Source organism: Wasmannia auropunctata, unplaced genomic scaffold (assembly GCF_000956235.1).
Source record: "Wasmannia auropunctata unplaced genomic scaffold, wasmannia.A_1.0 LD336116.1, whole genome shotgun sequence".
Lineage (NCBI taxonomy): Eukaryota > Metazoa > Arthropoda > Insecta > Hymenoptera > Formicidae > Wasmannia > Wasmannia auropunctata.
This window is the reverse complement of record NW_012026774.1, coordinates 3,005,029-3,022,111: the sequence shown is the minus strand read 5'-3', so window position 1 is coordinate 3,022,111 and position 17,083 is coordinate 3,005,029. Positions and strand designations below refer to the sequence as shown.

Sequence of the window (17,083 nt, the reverse complement as noted above, 5' to 3'; positions counted from 1 at the left end):
CGCGGCGCAGTGGCGCCACTAGACGTGTTCCTAAATCACGGGCACGTCCACTCTCTCAGAGGTTCGTGTCAGGTCTGTCTCTCTCTCTCTCGATTGTGCGATCCGTCCTGCCTCCAAGTGAATTTCCGATTGCGATCTCGACCAAGCAAGGCTCGCCGAGGATCGTCGTCGTCGTCACGCTGGCAGGACTTGCGAAGCCGCGTTTCGTTCGCGCGTCCACCAGACTCGTTTCATGCGCCGTGAGAGCGAAACGACGTCCCGTCCGTCCGTCATGGCGGAGAATGTTTTCGTTCCGTGATACGCCGACTCGCGATCGCATCATCGGCTCATCGATTCGGCCGGTCACCGACACGACGACGACGACGACGACAACGGCGGCGACGGCGGCGGCGGCGGCGGCAAGGACGACGACGACGTCGACGTTGGTTCACGCGCGATCCTGTGCAGACCCGGCGATCGTCCCGCGATCATGGACACGCGCGGCATCGAGGTCACGAATCAGCTTCGGGTGAGTGTATCCCGGACGCACGCGAGGGTGCTGTTTAGCATAGAATCGCCCGGTCGCACGAAGGTCCAGACGGTGGCGTCTGACACCCGCGCGTTGATACTCCGATTATTATGTAATCGTCCTCGGAGTTCCTCGGAGAGACACGACGGTTTCGCAGCGACGTGTGTCCTTCGTGTGTCGTCGCTGCTCAGCCGGACGCGGTGACTCCGAGTTTATTTGCTTGTTTATTTACACGCAGCGTTGACCTCTCCGTGCGTGCAGAAGTCTAGAATACAGAAACGATTGGAAGCCACTTCTGCCTTTTTTTTTAGAAAAAAATATAAGAATATCTGTGACACGCAATTGCAATGCTCTTAAAAACGACGTACGTAATTAACGAGATTTATGTAGATGATAATCGAATGCATAGTGTATGAAAAATCAGGTTCCGCAAGTATGTTACAGCACGAACATTTTTGCAAGGAATATATCTTATTTTAGAGAAATAAAACGTAAACTCGTTGAGTGTCGTCAAGGTAGTTGAATTATTACCGTTGAATTATTTCTTATGAAAAGTCAAATCACTGACTTATAAATCGATTCAGAACAATAGACGGTCTGAATGTTAATGTTATATCATATTTAGCAATGTTAATCAGGGGTTCTTTTCATTTATGCAAGTCGATACAAGTTTTATTTTTTTTTACTCACTGTTGAGAATAAAATAACGTTTGTGTCAACTTGTATCATTAAATGGAAAGCATCCTAGAAACATTAATTTGCATTAGAATTTTTTAAACGTTAGGTTAAAACGTTATTGTAGGGATGTTCAAAAGTTGTGTGTCAAATAACTGTTCAAAAAAAGCAATTGAAACATTTAAAACAGTTTATGCAATAAATTGTTCATGGGGTCTGATTTTTTTATTTACTCTTTAGCTGCAAAAGCTTATAAAGTATATATATAAGGAACGAATGCATTGTATAGTTTTCGCTAAGTGAGTTTTGCCCTAACATTTCAGAGCGCCATTCGCGCCAAGCTCATGGAATTGGGAGTCCGTTACGACGAGGAACTGCCCGACTACATATTGGTGATGGTAGTCAACAAGAAGTCTCGTCAGCAGATGCACGACGACCTAAATCTATTCCTGGAGGACTGCACGACCGTGTTCGTGGACTGGCTGCACGATCAGGTGCTAAAGAAACTGCAGAAGGTCACTGTGGCCAAGAAGAAATCGTCCCGCGAGTTTGTGCCTACCGTGGTGGTGAAGCAGGAGGAGGAGAGGAAGAAGAAGAAGGTGTCCGCGACCTCGTTCCTGGAGGACCAGACGACGGAGCAGGTCCCGACCGTCGAGAAGTTCTCGGACAAGAGCGCAAAGAGCGACAAGCAAGTGCCGGCGCAGAAGCCACAGGCGTTGAAATCGTCCGTATCTAATCAAAACCCGGAGCGGAGTCACAGCAGGAGCGCGGAGAGAAGCGTGAAAGTTGCGCACGGCAAAGGTAGAACGGACGAGGCGTCGTCGACGCACGGCGGCGGGTCCTCTCAGGACTCCTCCTCCTCGAAGAAGCCGCAGCAGACCTCCGGGCGCGACGAGAACGCGAGAAGCGTCGCCGCGCCGGAGAATCCCGCCGCGAGGAGCGCGGACTCGCATGGCGATCCGAAAGAGAGCGAGGCGCCGATTAAGAGTCTGAAGCGACCGTCCGAGACTTCGAGTACTCGTCACGATAGCACGGAGAGAAAGAGCAACGAGGTAAAGCGGCCGAGGCTGTCCGAGGAGGCGAAGGAGGACACGTCGTCCTCGCCGGACACGGCTTCGAGGAAGCTGAAGTCCTGCGTGAACAAGCCGAGGATCACGTCGGTCGTGTCGGTGAAGAACCGGCTCGGCATAGTCTCGCCGCGGAAGAAGTTCGAGTCCTACAGGCAGAAGGAGGGCAATGGCCGCTACCGTCCGCCGGAGAAGCGGTTCGAGAAGCCGCATCGCTACGACAACGGACGTGGCGGCAAGGGCAGAAACTTCGAGACGGACGATCGGGGCTCCAGGCGGAACCGCGACGGCGACTCGTCGCGGCATCACGAGCAGGCCGCGAGCAAAGTCAACGACGTGAGGAGTCGGATAGAGAGCAGCAAGAGCGAGAGACTGATCAGAAATGTGGATTCGAGAGACAGGAGCCTGAATTCCGGTTCGAAGACGGACGCGTCCGCGATAAAGTCCGCGTGCACTATTAAGAATCGTCTGGGCATCGCGGGCATCAACAGTAAGGCCCAGAGACAATCTTCCGTCAAGTCGCAAGAGACGGCGGATTACCGGAACAAGCCGAAGAGTTCGGAACAAACGACGGGAATCAACAATAAGAACATCAAGGATCGACTCGGTCCGTTGAGGAGTAATTTCAGGCTGGTGCGTCAACAGAGCAGGCAGCGTCGCGAGGACGACGAATCTCTAGTCTCCCTGAATCCCGTCGCCGAGAGAGACGACGGAGAGGAGGGGAAGGAAGTCGAAGATGAAGAGGAGGAGGAGGAGGAGGAGGCGGACGACAGCGAGCAGCTGATCGGACCCGTAAAGTCGCACATAGTCGCCGTTCGCAGATCCGCAGCGACTGCGGCCGCCGCCGCGAGGATCGAGAGGAAACGTATGAAGACGTCGAACGAGATACCGTTCGGCGCGGCTCAGAGTATCGGTTACCTGGCACACGGGGCCGCGAAATCGCAGTTGGACAAGACGTCCGACAAAGGGACGTCCAGGGACGTGGACGAGGAGGACGCGGATGACACGAGGTTACCGAGCAAGGTGATCGTCACGCCGAGACCGCTGAAGCCGCTGCAACCGACGCAGAAGCGCGCCACGCAGTCGCTTTTGTTGCGGGCGGTCGCGGAGGCGAATCAGTCGGTCGTCACGCAGAAGAACCCGGAGCCGTCTCTATTCGTAAGTTTCAATTCAATTAATAACACTGTAAATCCTGTAAATCTCGAGCGTCTCTTGGTAACTTTGTAACACCGAGGATGGTAAAATGCCGATACTCTTTAATGTCTTGTATGCATTCTTAAAACAAATGTGCTAAACGTCGGAGAGGGAGGAACGATTTTTTTCATCGAAGGCTCAATTTTGTTAGGAAAAGAAGCCGGTCTTAAAGCGTCTTAAGCCTGCCCCGGCTCGTGATGTAAGTCAAAACTTGTCGGTACATTTTAATTCTAGTAAGAGACTGGTCATGGAAAAGATTCAAGTCGAATTAAATACGATAGATCATCTGGATGTGGAAGACGTCGAGCCCGAGCCTTGTAAGTTCCACCTCCGCGGAGACTCGCTTTTCGTATCAGAATATTGAAAGAGTTACAAGATTCTACTTTCGCTTTGGAATCTTTATTTATCTTTTGTTATTTTAATCTTTAATGGATAACAATCCGATACCAATGGATACCCGAGAGAGAAACGCTCCTCCATTCACTATCTTCAACTTTCTAATTATTTTTTTATAAAATCGAAGCATCTACGTGAGATGACGATTGAAACTCGGGACATATTAATAACAAACCAAGCTTACTTACACGTTATCACACGTCATCCCTTCGATCTTTCACTAATATAATACTTACAAGCTTATATACTAACAGCTTCCAAATATTTAGAAACTTTAGTTTAAATTAATTTTTACCATTTGAAGTTTTTCAAAAAGTTTCTTTCTATCGAATTATTAGATTTCTTGAATTATTATAAGGAGAAAGTAAAACTGCAATCTGATGTAATAAATCACAATTGTACACTTTAGTAGAAATATAGTTGTTTGGCGGCTTCTAATTTAACAAATATCAATTTCATAGAAACATAGTAAAAATATGTCTGAGATAAATAAAGATTCCAATGCGAATTTTTTCGCGATACAAAGACTAACTCTTTCATCCCTCCCTCCCGTGACTTTAATTCCTCGCTTATTGTCGCTTACAATCCGTAGACGTACCTCAACCGGTAACGGACGAGCATATGGGAGTCGTGATGTCGTTGTTCCAAAGGAGCGACGACAATCAGAAATTCTTAGTCACTCTGAATGGATACAACAACAATCTCATGAAAGAGAAGATCAGCTCCGAGGATGACGAGGAGCGACTGGAGATGGAGGTAAATTTCTTCTCCGCCACACCTCTGAAGCACATTTTCCCACCTCTTTCCCTTCCTCTGAATTTTAATCCTCGCGCGCATTCTAGACGTACGATGTCTAGACTCCTGATGCTCGCAGGTGAACGAGGACGACGAGCTCGCGCTGTTGACGACGCACAATGAAGCGACGGCGGCGGCGACGGCGACGACGACGGAGGCGCAGGACGAGTTGGAAATACGTAAATTTAGAATAGCGGGAGATGCGGAGGACAGTGCGGAGGACGCCAGTCCGAAGGAGGCGAGCGGAGAGGAGAACAATGAGAACTGCAACACGGAGAACGTGGATAAGATTGACGAGACGCCGCGTCGACGAAGAAAATTGAGTCCCATAGTGTACAACCGATCTCACTCTCCTAGTCCCACACAATTGAAATCTAACGCGTCGCTGGCGCCGACATTAGCCGCCAAACGTACGCATCAAAAAATCTCTTTTACATTTTGTTTAGAGCGTAAAAAGTATGTCGTTGTAAAATGCGCGCTTGCTCTTTTCAGTCCCGGACAAAAAACCGCTGGTGGAGAACCCGGTCCCGGTCGTTTTAGACAAATCCAGGGAAAACTGTAGATACTGGCCAAATTGTACGTTAGGAAACAAATGCGCGTACCTTCATCCCCCTGTTATGTGCAGGTATATCTTTCTAGAGACTCATTACATATATTACATCTCTCAAAACAATCCTTTTCTTTTTATAATATTATGTAACGCCAAAAAAACGTTCCATCTTTTAATCTCTCTAACTAACTTGTCTTCTTTTTTTTCGCAGTGCCTTCCCGGCATGCAAGTTCGGCGACAAGTGCGCCTATAAGCATCCCAAGTGCAAATTCGGTTTGTCCTGCACGAAGCTAGGCTGCGTGTTCTCGCATCCCGCCCAGCAGTGCAAGTATCATCCGTTCTGCACGAAACCGGCGTGCCCGTACTCCCATCCGGTCGCCTCCGCTCCGGCGACGGAGGCGACGAGTCAGCGGGCGAAGTTCACTTGGCGACGACGAGATTGAGCGTACCCTCGCTCGGGGATGTACAAACTTGGGTGCAACGTTCTGACCGGATCGAGGTTCTGATCCGCGAAAAATTACTTTGTACAGATGAACGACGAGACGTGCAAGCTTGAGCGGCGTAAGTTGCGTAAGTTGACGTGAAATTACCGTTGCGAAGTTAATTTCGCAATTAAGGAATGCATCACGAAAGCTTCAGTACTACAATTGTGATTTATTACGTCAGATTGCAGTTTTACTTTCTCCCTATAATAATTCAAGATAGAAAAAAACTTTTTAAAAACTTCTGATGATGAAAATTAGTTATTCAATCTGAATTAAAATCAGATTTATAATAATTGTTGAAGCTTTAATTTAATTTAGGATGAGTGTGTTAGGCCCGCCGATTTATGTATATTGTTGCGCCCGACGCGTAACGGGCGCCTATTACACATATACTTCCCTGTTGATTATCCATCGCCGTAGATTCCAAGACCGCGTGCGCCGTCAGTCCGAACTGTGAGCGATTTGCTGCCATTCTTAGATTATATATTCTACTTGTAATATGAAGGAAAGGATTTTAGTTTTTAGTTAACCAGGGCGAACCGATGCAATTCGGCCTTGGTGGGACGATTGTGAAAACTCATTCTCGACCTCGAGGGATAGCTCATTTCGATTTATGTACGTCGATACGTTTGAAAGTAAATGTATCACCAATCGTGCGCCAGTCGCGCGCGTTAGTATGTATATTACTTACGTGAACGGCTGGAAGAATGATAATTAGATTCGCTCCTTTTGCAAATGTCGCGCGCTTGTATTTGCGAATCGTCATTTTATTCGCTTCCACTTTCGTCTCGAAGTGAGAAGGACTTGCGCATTTTGCTGGCGGATAAACTGGAAGGACGCAAGAGGAGCAGATCTGCCGTACTGTTTTATGTTAAGAGCAATATAACGATCTTCACAAACGAGGAATACTCGCGTTGGCGTTATACAGCGGTTATACTTCTCTGTACGTTCGTTTTAGAATTACGGGCGAGGTCGTCTCTTTCGTCGAGAGTATCTACGCTCACGAGCGCGAATCGAACGTCTCTCGCCGAGCGACTTAATCGAGTTTCGAGTGCGGGGCACGCGATTGTTCAAAAAAGATCGCGCGTGCCGCGCACTCGGTGCCGTCTCCACGATCGAGGGGAGGCATCCGTAAAAAAAAAAGTCAGGTACTTCGTTGCTCGATCATCGTTTATGTAATTTAACACAAATTGTATAGGATCTCGTGTAGGGAACGAAGGTGGTTCTGCATAATTTTACCTACTAGTGCTAGTGAATGGTCGCGCATAAGATGTACAATATTATTGAGACTTGTCATTATCAGAAACAAATATACGATGATTTCTGTAAAATGCAGTTTCGTTCTCGAGATATTCTCTCGTCCCCTCCCGCGGTCTCCTTCTCAGGAAAAAAAAAGGAATTAATTCTTTTAATTCAATCTACAGACAGGATAGGTCTAAGCAGCATAAAAGAATAATCACGAGCATTACTGTCATTTAAATATACGTGCCATTTTAAAATATCGTCATCGCGGTTAAGGAAGGCAAGAATCGATCGATACGTACTGCGATACGCAAGCTGCGTGATTTATTGCGTTTTCTTCTCTTTATTTATTTATATTCGTTTAAAACTGCTCTCCAGACGAGACTTTACGTCGGCATAATTAGCGTGTCAGCGTATTATACATCACCCTCGCTTCGTTCGAGGGTATGAGACGCGAGTTTAGATTCTGACGTGAAACATTATCGCGATCATGTCATAAGAAGATCGATAGGATCAACACGGTTTCTCTCATGCACACACTCGTATACGCTCGCACACAACTCCGCACTAATTTATATATATAATATATAGATATAAATCTATGTATATGCTCACTATCGTACTGTGGGGCACTTAGAAAACTCGTTAATTCGTTCTCCTCATTCTCGCGTCGGTTCTGCCCAGGGGAATCCGGGCGGGCCATGTGCGTTTGTGAGACACTTTAAAGTAACATAGCATATATATATTTTCTTTCTTTCTTTCTTTGTTATTTTCGAGGATTGCTTTCGTCTCGAAGGGGAAAAATAAAAAAATAGTGCGCGCGCGAACGTATATCCCTTACTCCCTTCTAACATTTTATAATCTACTTTCGACACAAGCGGAGCCGGTCCCCCCCCCCCCCTCTCTTCAGCGGAGAGAAGTAAAGCTCGGTATAGAGATCTTCCCCGTGGAGAGACAGAGAGAGAAGATACATGAATTAAATCACGATCGAGAGGGATTTCGCTTCGGCGAAAATGAATGTCTCTTCTCCAGTCTACGTAATCGCTGAGATTAGACGTACATTCTATAATCCCATTCTGCAAGACGTTGATCCATTTAAATCTTTGACTTCGGATACAGGCGAGAACACGCGGATTTCTTAAATCGCGCGACTGACGGAGAGAGAAAAATATCGTTTAAAACGAGAAGTATTCAGGTCTTACTCACGCCGATCCGTCTCTCGTCTCTCTCTCTCTTTTTTTCCTCTTTTTCTTTTTACAAATTCATCAACTCTTAATAAAGCTTTCGCGGATAACACCCTGTTTCCTGTTCCTCGACACCCTCGCATCGCACCGTACTGTACGATGCGCCGTTTTCTAAAAGAAAAAGGATGGAAATGAAAAAAAAAAAATGGGGAGAAAAAAGAATATGTTATATGTGTATACATACATACATACATATATAATATATATGTGTATAAAAGTGTGCGCAACGTTCTTCGCGAGATAATTTGGCAAGGATTAAAAATATCGTAATTACATACAAAATGCCTATTGTACGTGTGCGTATGTGTACCTGCGTGTGAATGTGAAAATATGTACGTGTGTATGTCCTCTTCGCGCGTACATCACTGGGGGAGAACAACGAATTCGCGACAACGAGATTGTCGACGTCTCGCACGTGCGACCCTTAAAACGCCGCGCACGCGCGAAACATTCTCGAGTCGCGGAGCGTTACAATTTTTTTTTATATTAATTTCATTTCATATATATATAATATATAATAATAATAATAAAAATAATATTACAATAATATAATTACAAATAATTAGTTTCATTCGTGATATACTATTTTAATATTTCACTAGATTTCTTTTTCTTTTTCCCTCAATAATGTCCCTCGCGGACTCGCCTACCTCTCATCCCTCGACAGCGAGCCGTAAATGAAAGCGCGGATGTGCGGAGGGCGGTCATATAATGCTCGATCTATTTGATTTTATCACAGGAGTCCGCCGTTCCGACCGTTCTCTCGCATTTTCCCTGCACTTCGACACTCTATTGCCTCCGAAATTAATAATTGCTACGCGAACGACACGGCAAAGTGGCGGATAACACGAGCCGTTGGGCACAATGGTATAAGTCATATTTTCGCGAAACAAAAGAGGCCCTTTAAACGAGCAGTTGAACATAAAATATTAAATACGACAATGAAATCCACCGACATTACGAAAACTCCTTTCACGTAAAGACAATGGATTACAAACTTTACATACCGAAATTAGCTATTTCAGCGAGCCTAATATATTTCTTTCATTTATTTGATTAAATTAGAAAACAATCTAAGACGAAGAAAAGTCGTCTGATTAAAAAGAATAAAAAAAAAGATTAATCCGTTATATCACTGACTTGTACCATTATTTCGTTCGATGACTCATAACGCTCGACAAAACACGGAATCCACGTAATTGGAGAACCAACCGATTCTGTTCCTTTTGTAACTGTACTTCCGACAGTCGTCTTTCCACACACAATTCCTCTCTTACGTCGTATAAAGTCTCTGACACATACACATATACTTCATTTTTAACGCCGAAACCGTAAGCGTCACGTCGCATTCTTATCACACTCCCTTCTTATCCTTATCGCCGCTATCCTTTATTTACACCTCACGTTCGTAACGAACGTTCATCCAGCGTCTCTTCCATGCTATTAATTCTATCGTAGATTAATGTTGCAGTGCCACGGCTCGGTTTCGCGATAACGTAACTCCCTCCGGTGCTCGCGCGCAGGCCATTACTATCGCGTTAATTGCTATTTCCATTTGATTGTATCGCGTTACAGGTCGCACCAAAGGGATCGTATTCGCGACCGACGAAACCGAGCGGCGTGCACGCTGGTCTTCGTTAATAAATCCCGCGTATAACATGAGCCAAGTGGAATCCTTGTCCGGAATCACGGAATCACTGATCCCGTACTTCGTGATCCCTTCGCAGCTTCTGTTCTGACGACTATCAAAAAATGAATAATATAAAATGACGGTCAGTAGAATGACGCGTTTGACGCGTAAAATGTATTTGACGCTCAATGTGCAGTTACATGCTAAAATCTTCGATTTTAATTAACGCGACGTACGTACGGGGCTGCGGCTTATCTGCAAATCCAATCCGCGACAGTGAAACGTCACGGGGACAAGGATCCTGATTGTTCGTGCCTCCTGCCGCGCGCATCCGGGATTCATGAATTAGAGATCCCAAGATGGTCGCTCTCATGATGAACACTTAATAAATACTTAGTCCCGCTTCCACTCGTATACTCCGTTCGGCCCATCTTACGTATTTCGGGTGTATTTAATTAACGTCTCTCTCTCTCTCTCTCTCTCTCTCTCTCTCTCTCTCTCTCTTTCTTTTCGCATGATCGTTTCGGATTTGCACATAACAAAATCGCCGCGATGCACAATCGACGTACGAGTCACATTGCTTCTTAATCACTCACCGAGCTATTACCGGCACGCAATGCGGCAATCGCGCCGTTGATCGTCTGATCGATGATCACATCTTCGGCCGCTTATCAAACGATGCGTGCCAAGAAAAAAAAAATACGGATTAACAAGGATAACTTTGCGATATTGCATTAGATATTCACATAGAAAGGACGAGAAAGTTTTCGGGTATCCTTAGAGTTGGCAGTAATAATCTTACAAGAGAATGCGTTTAAAGTTCGGAAAAATTTCAACTCGACTGGCACGAGTCATCTTTCCGTCGCGACATAGCGTATTTGATCGCGATAATTTACCTGTTTCAAATTCGTATTTCCAAACGGCAGTAGAATAAGCTCGAACGCGTATCTAAAATTCGGAAAGATTCGGTCCAGATTATAATTGATATAAGACTTATACTGATTATAAGATTATAATCGCGTTGTTATCCCACTACCGGTAATCTACTTAAGTAGAAATTTCAATCTCGACAATTGGCAGTAAGAGTTTGATATAACGTTAACGGTACATCTATTCGGAAAGGTCCTTAAATGACGCAGTGATCTGTAACAGCGTACAACACGGCATTACACTTGTAATATCTATCCAACCGTAAAAATTCCCTCCCGAGACGTCTTTCGGAAGTAGAAATCTCGAAAGTTATCTCGCGTTCGTGTTTAGAAGGGTACGCGGAGTACGCTTGTGTACTTCGTAAGGAAATTCCCCTGCGAAATGGCCACGCATGTCACGAGCGGTGGAAGAATACACCTGGCGTGATTCATCTCGAGAGAGCAAAGTGGAGAAGGGAAGTGAAATCGCTCTCAGATATTCAATATGAAGTTCAGCTCGGCGGTCGTGGAATCATTTTCTTAGTTCTAAACTACGGTCGAAAGACGATTCGAGCGTCTTTTCTGTCTGTTTCCGGGACGAGAGCTGCTGCTATTGTTGTACAACAGTGAAACGATCGTTCCGCGTTCTACAGTCTCTCATTCAAACAGCATTCGTGGATGAACGAATCTCTCGCACGATTTCTTCCTCTCTTGCCAAGTTATGGCAAGATCGGAGTATAGCTATGGCCACGAGTATCCATGTTCTCGCTAAATTGATCGACTAACGCGACTTCGGTACTTCGCTAAATCGATTTAATGCACGCAATCGATTTGGCGAGTGCTGGAAGCGTTCGAGGATCTGAGGAATAGACCGCTCCGTTTACGAAAACGTCAATTTCTTGGAAGCATCTTCGCGAGATGATCCGACGCGCGATTAATGCGATCCGAGTCCGTCGAGCGACGGACTCCACCCTCCCTCGCACGTCGCTATCAGGATAGCGGCTTCGCAATCGGGTAATATTTACACAACGCTACGTTCATAGTCACAAAGTCCACACGATCACAGCAAGTCGTTGAAGCAACCGCCGAACCACATCACGACTATCGGCATTAAGTACGTCGTCAGCGCCCTGAACAGCGACATCTGCGGCCTGCTGTCCTCTCCGCCGTTCGCGGAAATGGTCTGGTTGCTGCTCGTACCCGTGTTACTTATACCCGCGCCCTTGTGCGGCTCGATGTCCACCCGCGGCGGCGTCTCGACCTCGTGGACGACCGATGGCGGCGGTTGCTTCGGCGGTTCCGGTTCCGATTCCGTGCGTGGTCCCTCGTAGCCGGAGCCCTCCTTGAAGCCGTCCTCGTCGTCGGTGAACGAACCGTCACCCGACCCGCTGCCGGAACCGTACCACGTTTCGTCTGTAAAGTCATAGAAGTTGGTTATTATCAATGAAAATTAGCGAATATGCGAAAGAATTGTGATTGATAATCGCCATAATCAATAATTACCAGTGTCGATCCAATCAACGTCCTGTCCGTTGAACGCCAATTTCAACCTGTTCGTGATGGTGGTGAGCGCGAAAATCTGATCCCTCACAACAGTCGGTCTTGATGATCCTAAACTGCGCACCTCCGGATTCATCATCTGAGACTCGCCGTCGGACGACACCGGGTATATGTACCTGAAAAAATCAAGCAGATATAATTTCGGTGTACTGTAATTTGATATGTACATAACAAAAGACAACGTTGTTGACGTTGTGCATTCAAAACATATAGAGAGCTAAATTATTAATTTATCTGTAGCAAATGAATTTCTCATAGCTGAGTGCTAAAAAAAAAAAAACTGATTACGAATCGAATCTTATTTTCTCTCACTTGTCTACGTGTGTGCCGTTCCAACATTCCTTCGTATTGCTAGGTGGCACAACCAGACTACCCTCGTTGCACATCCGGTATGGCATGTAGATCCAGAATTGTCTGAGATCGCGCAATCGCTGACGTATTTCTTTTACCAGCTTCTCCAGTGTCTTTTCGTTGGTTGGCCGTTCCCCCGGTGGCGGTTCCTGATCAAAGTTTAAGGACTCCAGCTCCAGCTCGCGATTGTCCCTGCGTCTACGTCTACCCAGCATCGGCCGGCCGCAACCGGTGAACACGCGCTGCGACACGTCCTGGCTGCTCTCCTGGAAATTCATGATCGCTTCGGAGATCTTCAGGTTTATCGGACGCACCAGCACCTCGATATTGAACGGTCCGAGCAATCGATCGGCGATCTTGTCCACGGCCTCTGCGTTTGGAAAGCGAAAAGCGAATCAATTAAAAGAGATCGAGATCGTTCTCAGCGGAGTAAAAGGAGAAGAAAATTTCGCGCGAAATGTCGCTCGTGAGAAAATATTACTTCTATTTTCGTAACTTTTACGAAATATTTTAAATCAAAAAAATACGAAGCACTAATCAATACTGATATTATTATTATCTCGATTTTTGAAAAATATTATTTTAATGAAAGACATGTTGTATCTACGGCAACGCGAGTGAAATGAAACCATTTCCGCAGAAAAATCCCGCGTAGCTTCCGAAGACTTTTGACACGTACAACAGATTGCACACGTTCAATGATCCGCGTTCTCTCGAGCTATAATAGCCGATACTCGGGCGAGAGCAAGAGAGATGGAAAGAGAGAAAGAGAGCGAGAGGGAGAGAGCGAGAGAAGAAATTGCTTACCGACGAAATGATTCCAGTCAGTGTCGAGTGCCGCGTACTGCGCCAAGCAACCCTTCATCACGTTGGCACACATATCGCCGCACGCCAGCACTTTGTCCGATATACCGCTGCAGGCCGGACAGGCTGTCATCCTGGTCAAGGCAGCTGCGCAATCCGCCGACGGCTTGCTCAGCTACGGCCAACAAAGAGTCCGTTTTAGAATCTGTGCGCGGTTGCGGTTGCGGAATAATGGCGTAAGAGCCATAAACATACGGAGAAATTTAAAGAAGCAAGATGGAACAAAGTGAGAAGGAATTGGAATAAAGTGAAAGGGAAGTAGAATGAAATCAAGGCAAAAAGGAATAAATATTCCATCATAGATTTTTGTAATTATATACGAAATATTGTATAAATTACAATTTGATAATTTTAGCTACTTCTTCAAAATGCAAAATAAATATAAAGTAAACGAAGAGACATCATCGAATCAGTTTGCATCAATTTTTTTTCATAAGTCATCCAAAAATTGGAAAGCCAAATATTTTCTAGACCATTAATCTTTACTACAACAAAAGCCTGAGGATTGATTAGATATCGCACGATTTGATTGCAGCAAGCATTAAATCAAATATTACATTGATTTGGATTTGATATTTTCAGAGTGTACTTTCTTACCGATTGCATATTTTTCAGCACGTTCGAAGAGACGGTCAAGGCCTGGCTAAATGCCCTCGTGGCCACGAACGATCGTTTAATTTGCACGCCTAATTTCTGCGGCACGTCCCCGAACGGCCGCATCTCCTTCATGTGTTCGCCCACGCATTCCAGATACTTATTGTCGAAGTTGTACTGACTGTTGAGCACGGTAAACATTTTCTGGTAAAGAGTATTGAAGAAATTATCCATAGCGTCATTGAGGTCCACCTGAAATGCACGAGAAATATTCTTAATTATATACACAGTAATTCTTCACATTTTAAAATATCTGAACATATCATGAATCTTTTCTCTTTAAAAAAAACTATAATTCTTTAAGAGAGAAAAAATAACTCTAACATGTTAAATACGAAGATATTATAAATGAAATTGTAAATTGCATTTTTGCCTCATGAATTTAATTCCGATGCGCGTAACTGCTCTGTCAATCTGTATTAATTACATCAGATATAATTCAATATTCAGTCAACGATTATTCGGTGGACAGCGCGCGCTTTTTCAGTTTACCTCAGCCGTCGCAGCCTCAAATAAATTACGCTGGACCCGATCATAACTCGGATTAATCGAGAGCCGACAACCGAGACGCAGAACCCGGCGGCTCAATGGAATATTAATGACTTCCAGCGATTACTCGCGCAATTAGAATACAAGAGCGACTGCTAAGAACTGGGTTTGGAACTTGTACGCGAGAGAATGAATAAGAGGAGGAGGAGGAGAAAGAAGAAAACAAATCGACTCGATATATTTCATCTGTGGATGCTCTCATCGCGAAACACGCCTTTAGCGTCACCATGACATTTAATCATATTACACACTTCTCGAATCTTGGAATGAAATATGAGTCACGCTCGTTTGGAGCATTTAGCGGATATTCTCTTGCGTTTTTTAATGTCGAGAACATTCTAATAATTTTTTTTGCGTTTTTTTAACCATCGTCGTCGTACAGAGATGTACAGAGAATTTTGCAAAATCCGAGAGTTTCAGGTACGTGAGTGCAATAATTCTGTACGATGTAATAGCGACATGTAACATTTTTAATATTGACTCTTCTAATTGACTCTACTTGACATTTTTCAATTGGTGAAACGGCTTTTCACCAATTTATTCTAATATGTCATATTAGAATAAATTGGTGAAAAGCCGTTTCTCTTTCGAAACTTCGATCAGCGGGAGCATTGAAAACGGCGCGATACGCGTAACACGGCAGATTAATATTGGCGATAAATTTATCAGTGACAGCAGCGTAGCAACGATAATGCATTCACGCGACCGGGCACTTCGCCTTCCGTCGTGTGCATGCGGAACAGGTTCCGAGCGGCGCCGGTGAATAATTCGAGAGACGATTTGAATGACAATCGACAAAGCGTCTCGTCTCGATCGTCGTCTTCCTCCTTCTGCTCTTCCTCCTCCTCTCCCCCCCCCCTCTTCCTCATGCCTTTTGACACCGCGTGACGAATTGTACGACCGTGTACCTGTCACCTACGACCCTTCCAGCCAGAAGCCATTCTCAACCCGGCCTGCGGTGTTGGACGCGCGGTGGAACCCCGAGGTCCACTTCGCTTCTTTTATCTCTCACACGGGGATTGTGAGTCCGACAGTTCGCGTTTGCATTCTTAAAATCCTTCCGTTCGCGTCTGTTCGACGCGGCCATCCGGAGTTTGACGGAGCGCGGACGCGACGTTCATTCTTAATTCCTGCTGCTTTTCAGACGATTCTTTCCGTTCCGTCTGCACACCAAGCGCGTGGGTCTGTGGCACCGCCGGTATAAATCCCGCAATTTCTTCGTATTTCCGCGCCTCAGTCTCAGTTGCTTGAGTTGCTTCGCTGCAACTGGTGCACGATGTTGCGTCCAATCTCCCCCGTGAGGAGTGGGTTTCACTCTCTCTCCTCCACCGATCGGGACTTTATTACATCTCGCGCTCGTTTCAGATTCTTCCCTCGTTCGTCCGCTTAATAACGCGCTTCCTGACGCGAAACAACACAACCGGGCCGCGCGATCGTGTTTCCAAGTAAAATTAAATTCCATCCCGGGGCAGTCCGAAGCGGCAGCGCGCGCGATTGAAGGGAAGGGCGGCCGGGATCCCGAGCTAAATTCAATGGATCGCGGTGTAATTGCGGAAGCCCTTCGATAGGTAGGTAGATAGGTGCACGGAGGACGCGTACGGGACCCTTCCCGTACGGCGGCGGGATATTTTCGCTTTGGCGGCGACTGGATCCCTTTACCCGGGACAACACCGGGCGATGTCAAAAGCACATTGATTAAATCCGCCTTCGCACGCGATATTCCGCCCTCTCCTGACTTTCGAGCTTCGGGTGCGCGGACCGGACATCGTGGACAAGGGGGTTGTTCCCGCCGTGTGACCCCAATAGAAGTTTAAAAGCGTTAAAGGGCGGAGCTGAGAGTCGACTCACGTCGCGCGATTATCGCGTCTCGATCGCTTGGAACAACGCTCGTTTCTGGAGGAATTCAGGGATTTGAACAAAAATGAATTAAGCTTCTTGGATCCACTTTAAGAATTAATCCATAAAAATTGCATAAAAAGTTTACCTCATTTTTATCTTGAAAAAAAAAAAAAAAAAAAAAAACCTTTTTTTCTCAAAATTCATATCTTTCCTTTGTAAAACTAAGCGTTGAGCGAATAATTCCACACTCTTATACGATTCTTGGATTAAAAGAGGGACAATTATAAGCCATATTAGCACGTCTAGATTTCCTTAAAAAATATATTTCTTTTCTTTTAATAATTTTGAAAATAATTTTTTCGCGACGTTGATATTATAAAAAGAAAAATTGAATAGAATGTGACGTGTTGCATTCACGTCGATATGTTTTGTACGAATCGATCTTAAAAGGGATAGCTTGAGATATCCGAGTCAAGCAATGCATGTGATTGTGCGTGCGTAGAAAGAGATATAAATTTTTCCCTTTGAAGATCCGGATACCGTGACATCTGTCGAATTACAGGAAGTTCCGA

At 45.5% G+C, this 17,083-nt stretch overlaps 2 protein-coding genes across 2 annotated transcripts in view; one reads left to right on the top strand and one right to left on the bottom strand.

The window, feature by feature from the left end:
- The first annotated feature begins 13 nt into the window (after positions 1–13).
- On the top strand, positions 14–7,005 carry LOC105462974 (zinc finger CCCH domain-containing protein 14). Its single transcript, XM_011709930.1, has 7 exons — positions 14–508; positions 1,507–3,408; positions 3,596–3,761; positions 4,433–4,596; positions 4,715–5,045; positions 5,128–5,260; positions 5,397–7,005. The coding sequence occupies exons 1-7, from the start codon at positions 470–472 to the stop codon at positions 5,626–5,628; spliced, it is 2,967 nt and encodes a 988-aa protein (XP_011708232.1). The 5' UTR covers positions 14–469; the 3' UTR covers positions 5,629–7,005.
- A 2,110-nt stretch (positions 7,006–9,115) lies between these two features.
- Positions 9,116–17,083, bottom strand: part of LOC105448414 (glypican-6) — a 53,888-nt gene continuing 45,920 nt past the window's right edge. Inside the window, exons 5-9 of the mRNA XM_011686941.1 lie at positions 14,067–14,315; positions 13,413–13,584; positions 12,567–12,975; positions 12,198–12,370; positions 9,116–12,107 (exon numbers count right to left, since the gene is read on the bottom strand). Of these exons, the coding sequence (XP_011685243.1) occupies positions 11,755–12,107; positions 12,198–12,370; positions 12,567–12,975; positions 13,413–13,584; positions 14,067–14,315 (1,356 nt within the window). The 3' untranslated portion in view covers positions 9,116–11,754. The remainder of the gene's footprint in view (positions 12,108–12,197; positions 12,371–12,566; positions 12,976–13,412; positions 13,585–14,066; positions 14,316–17,083) is intronic.

Bases quoted from the DNA above. Each gene is read 5' to 3' on its own strand.
- LOC105462974 (XM_011709930.1), top strand. From the start codon at position 470: ATGGACACGCGCGGCATCGAGGTCACGAATCAGCTTCGG. The intron at 3,762-4,432 runs GTAAGTTCCACC...TACAATCCGTAG, and splicing joins AGACGTCGAGCCCGAGCCTT to ACGTACCTCAACCGGTAACG. The intron at 4,597-4,714 runs GTAAATTTCTTC...TGATGCTCGCAG, and splicing joins AGGAGCGACTGGAGATGGAG to GTGAACGAGGACGACGAGCT.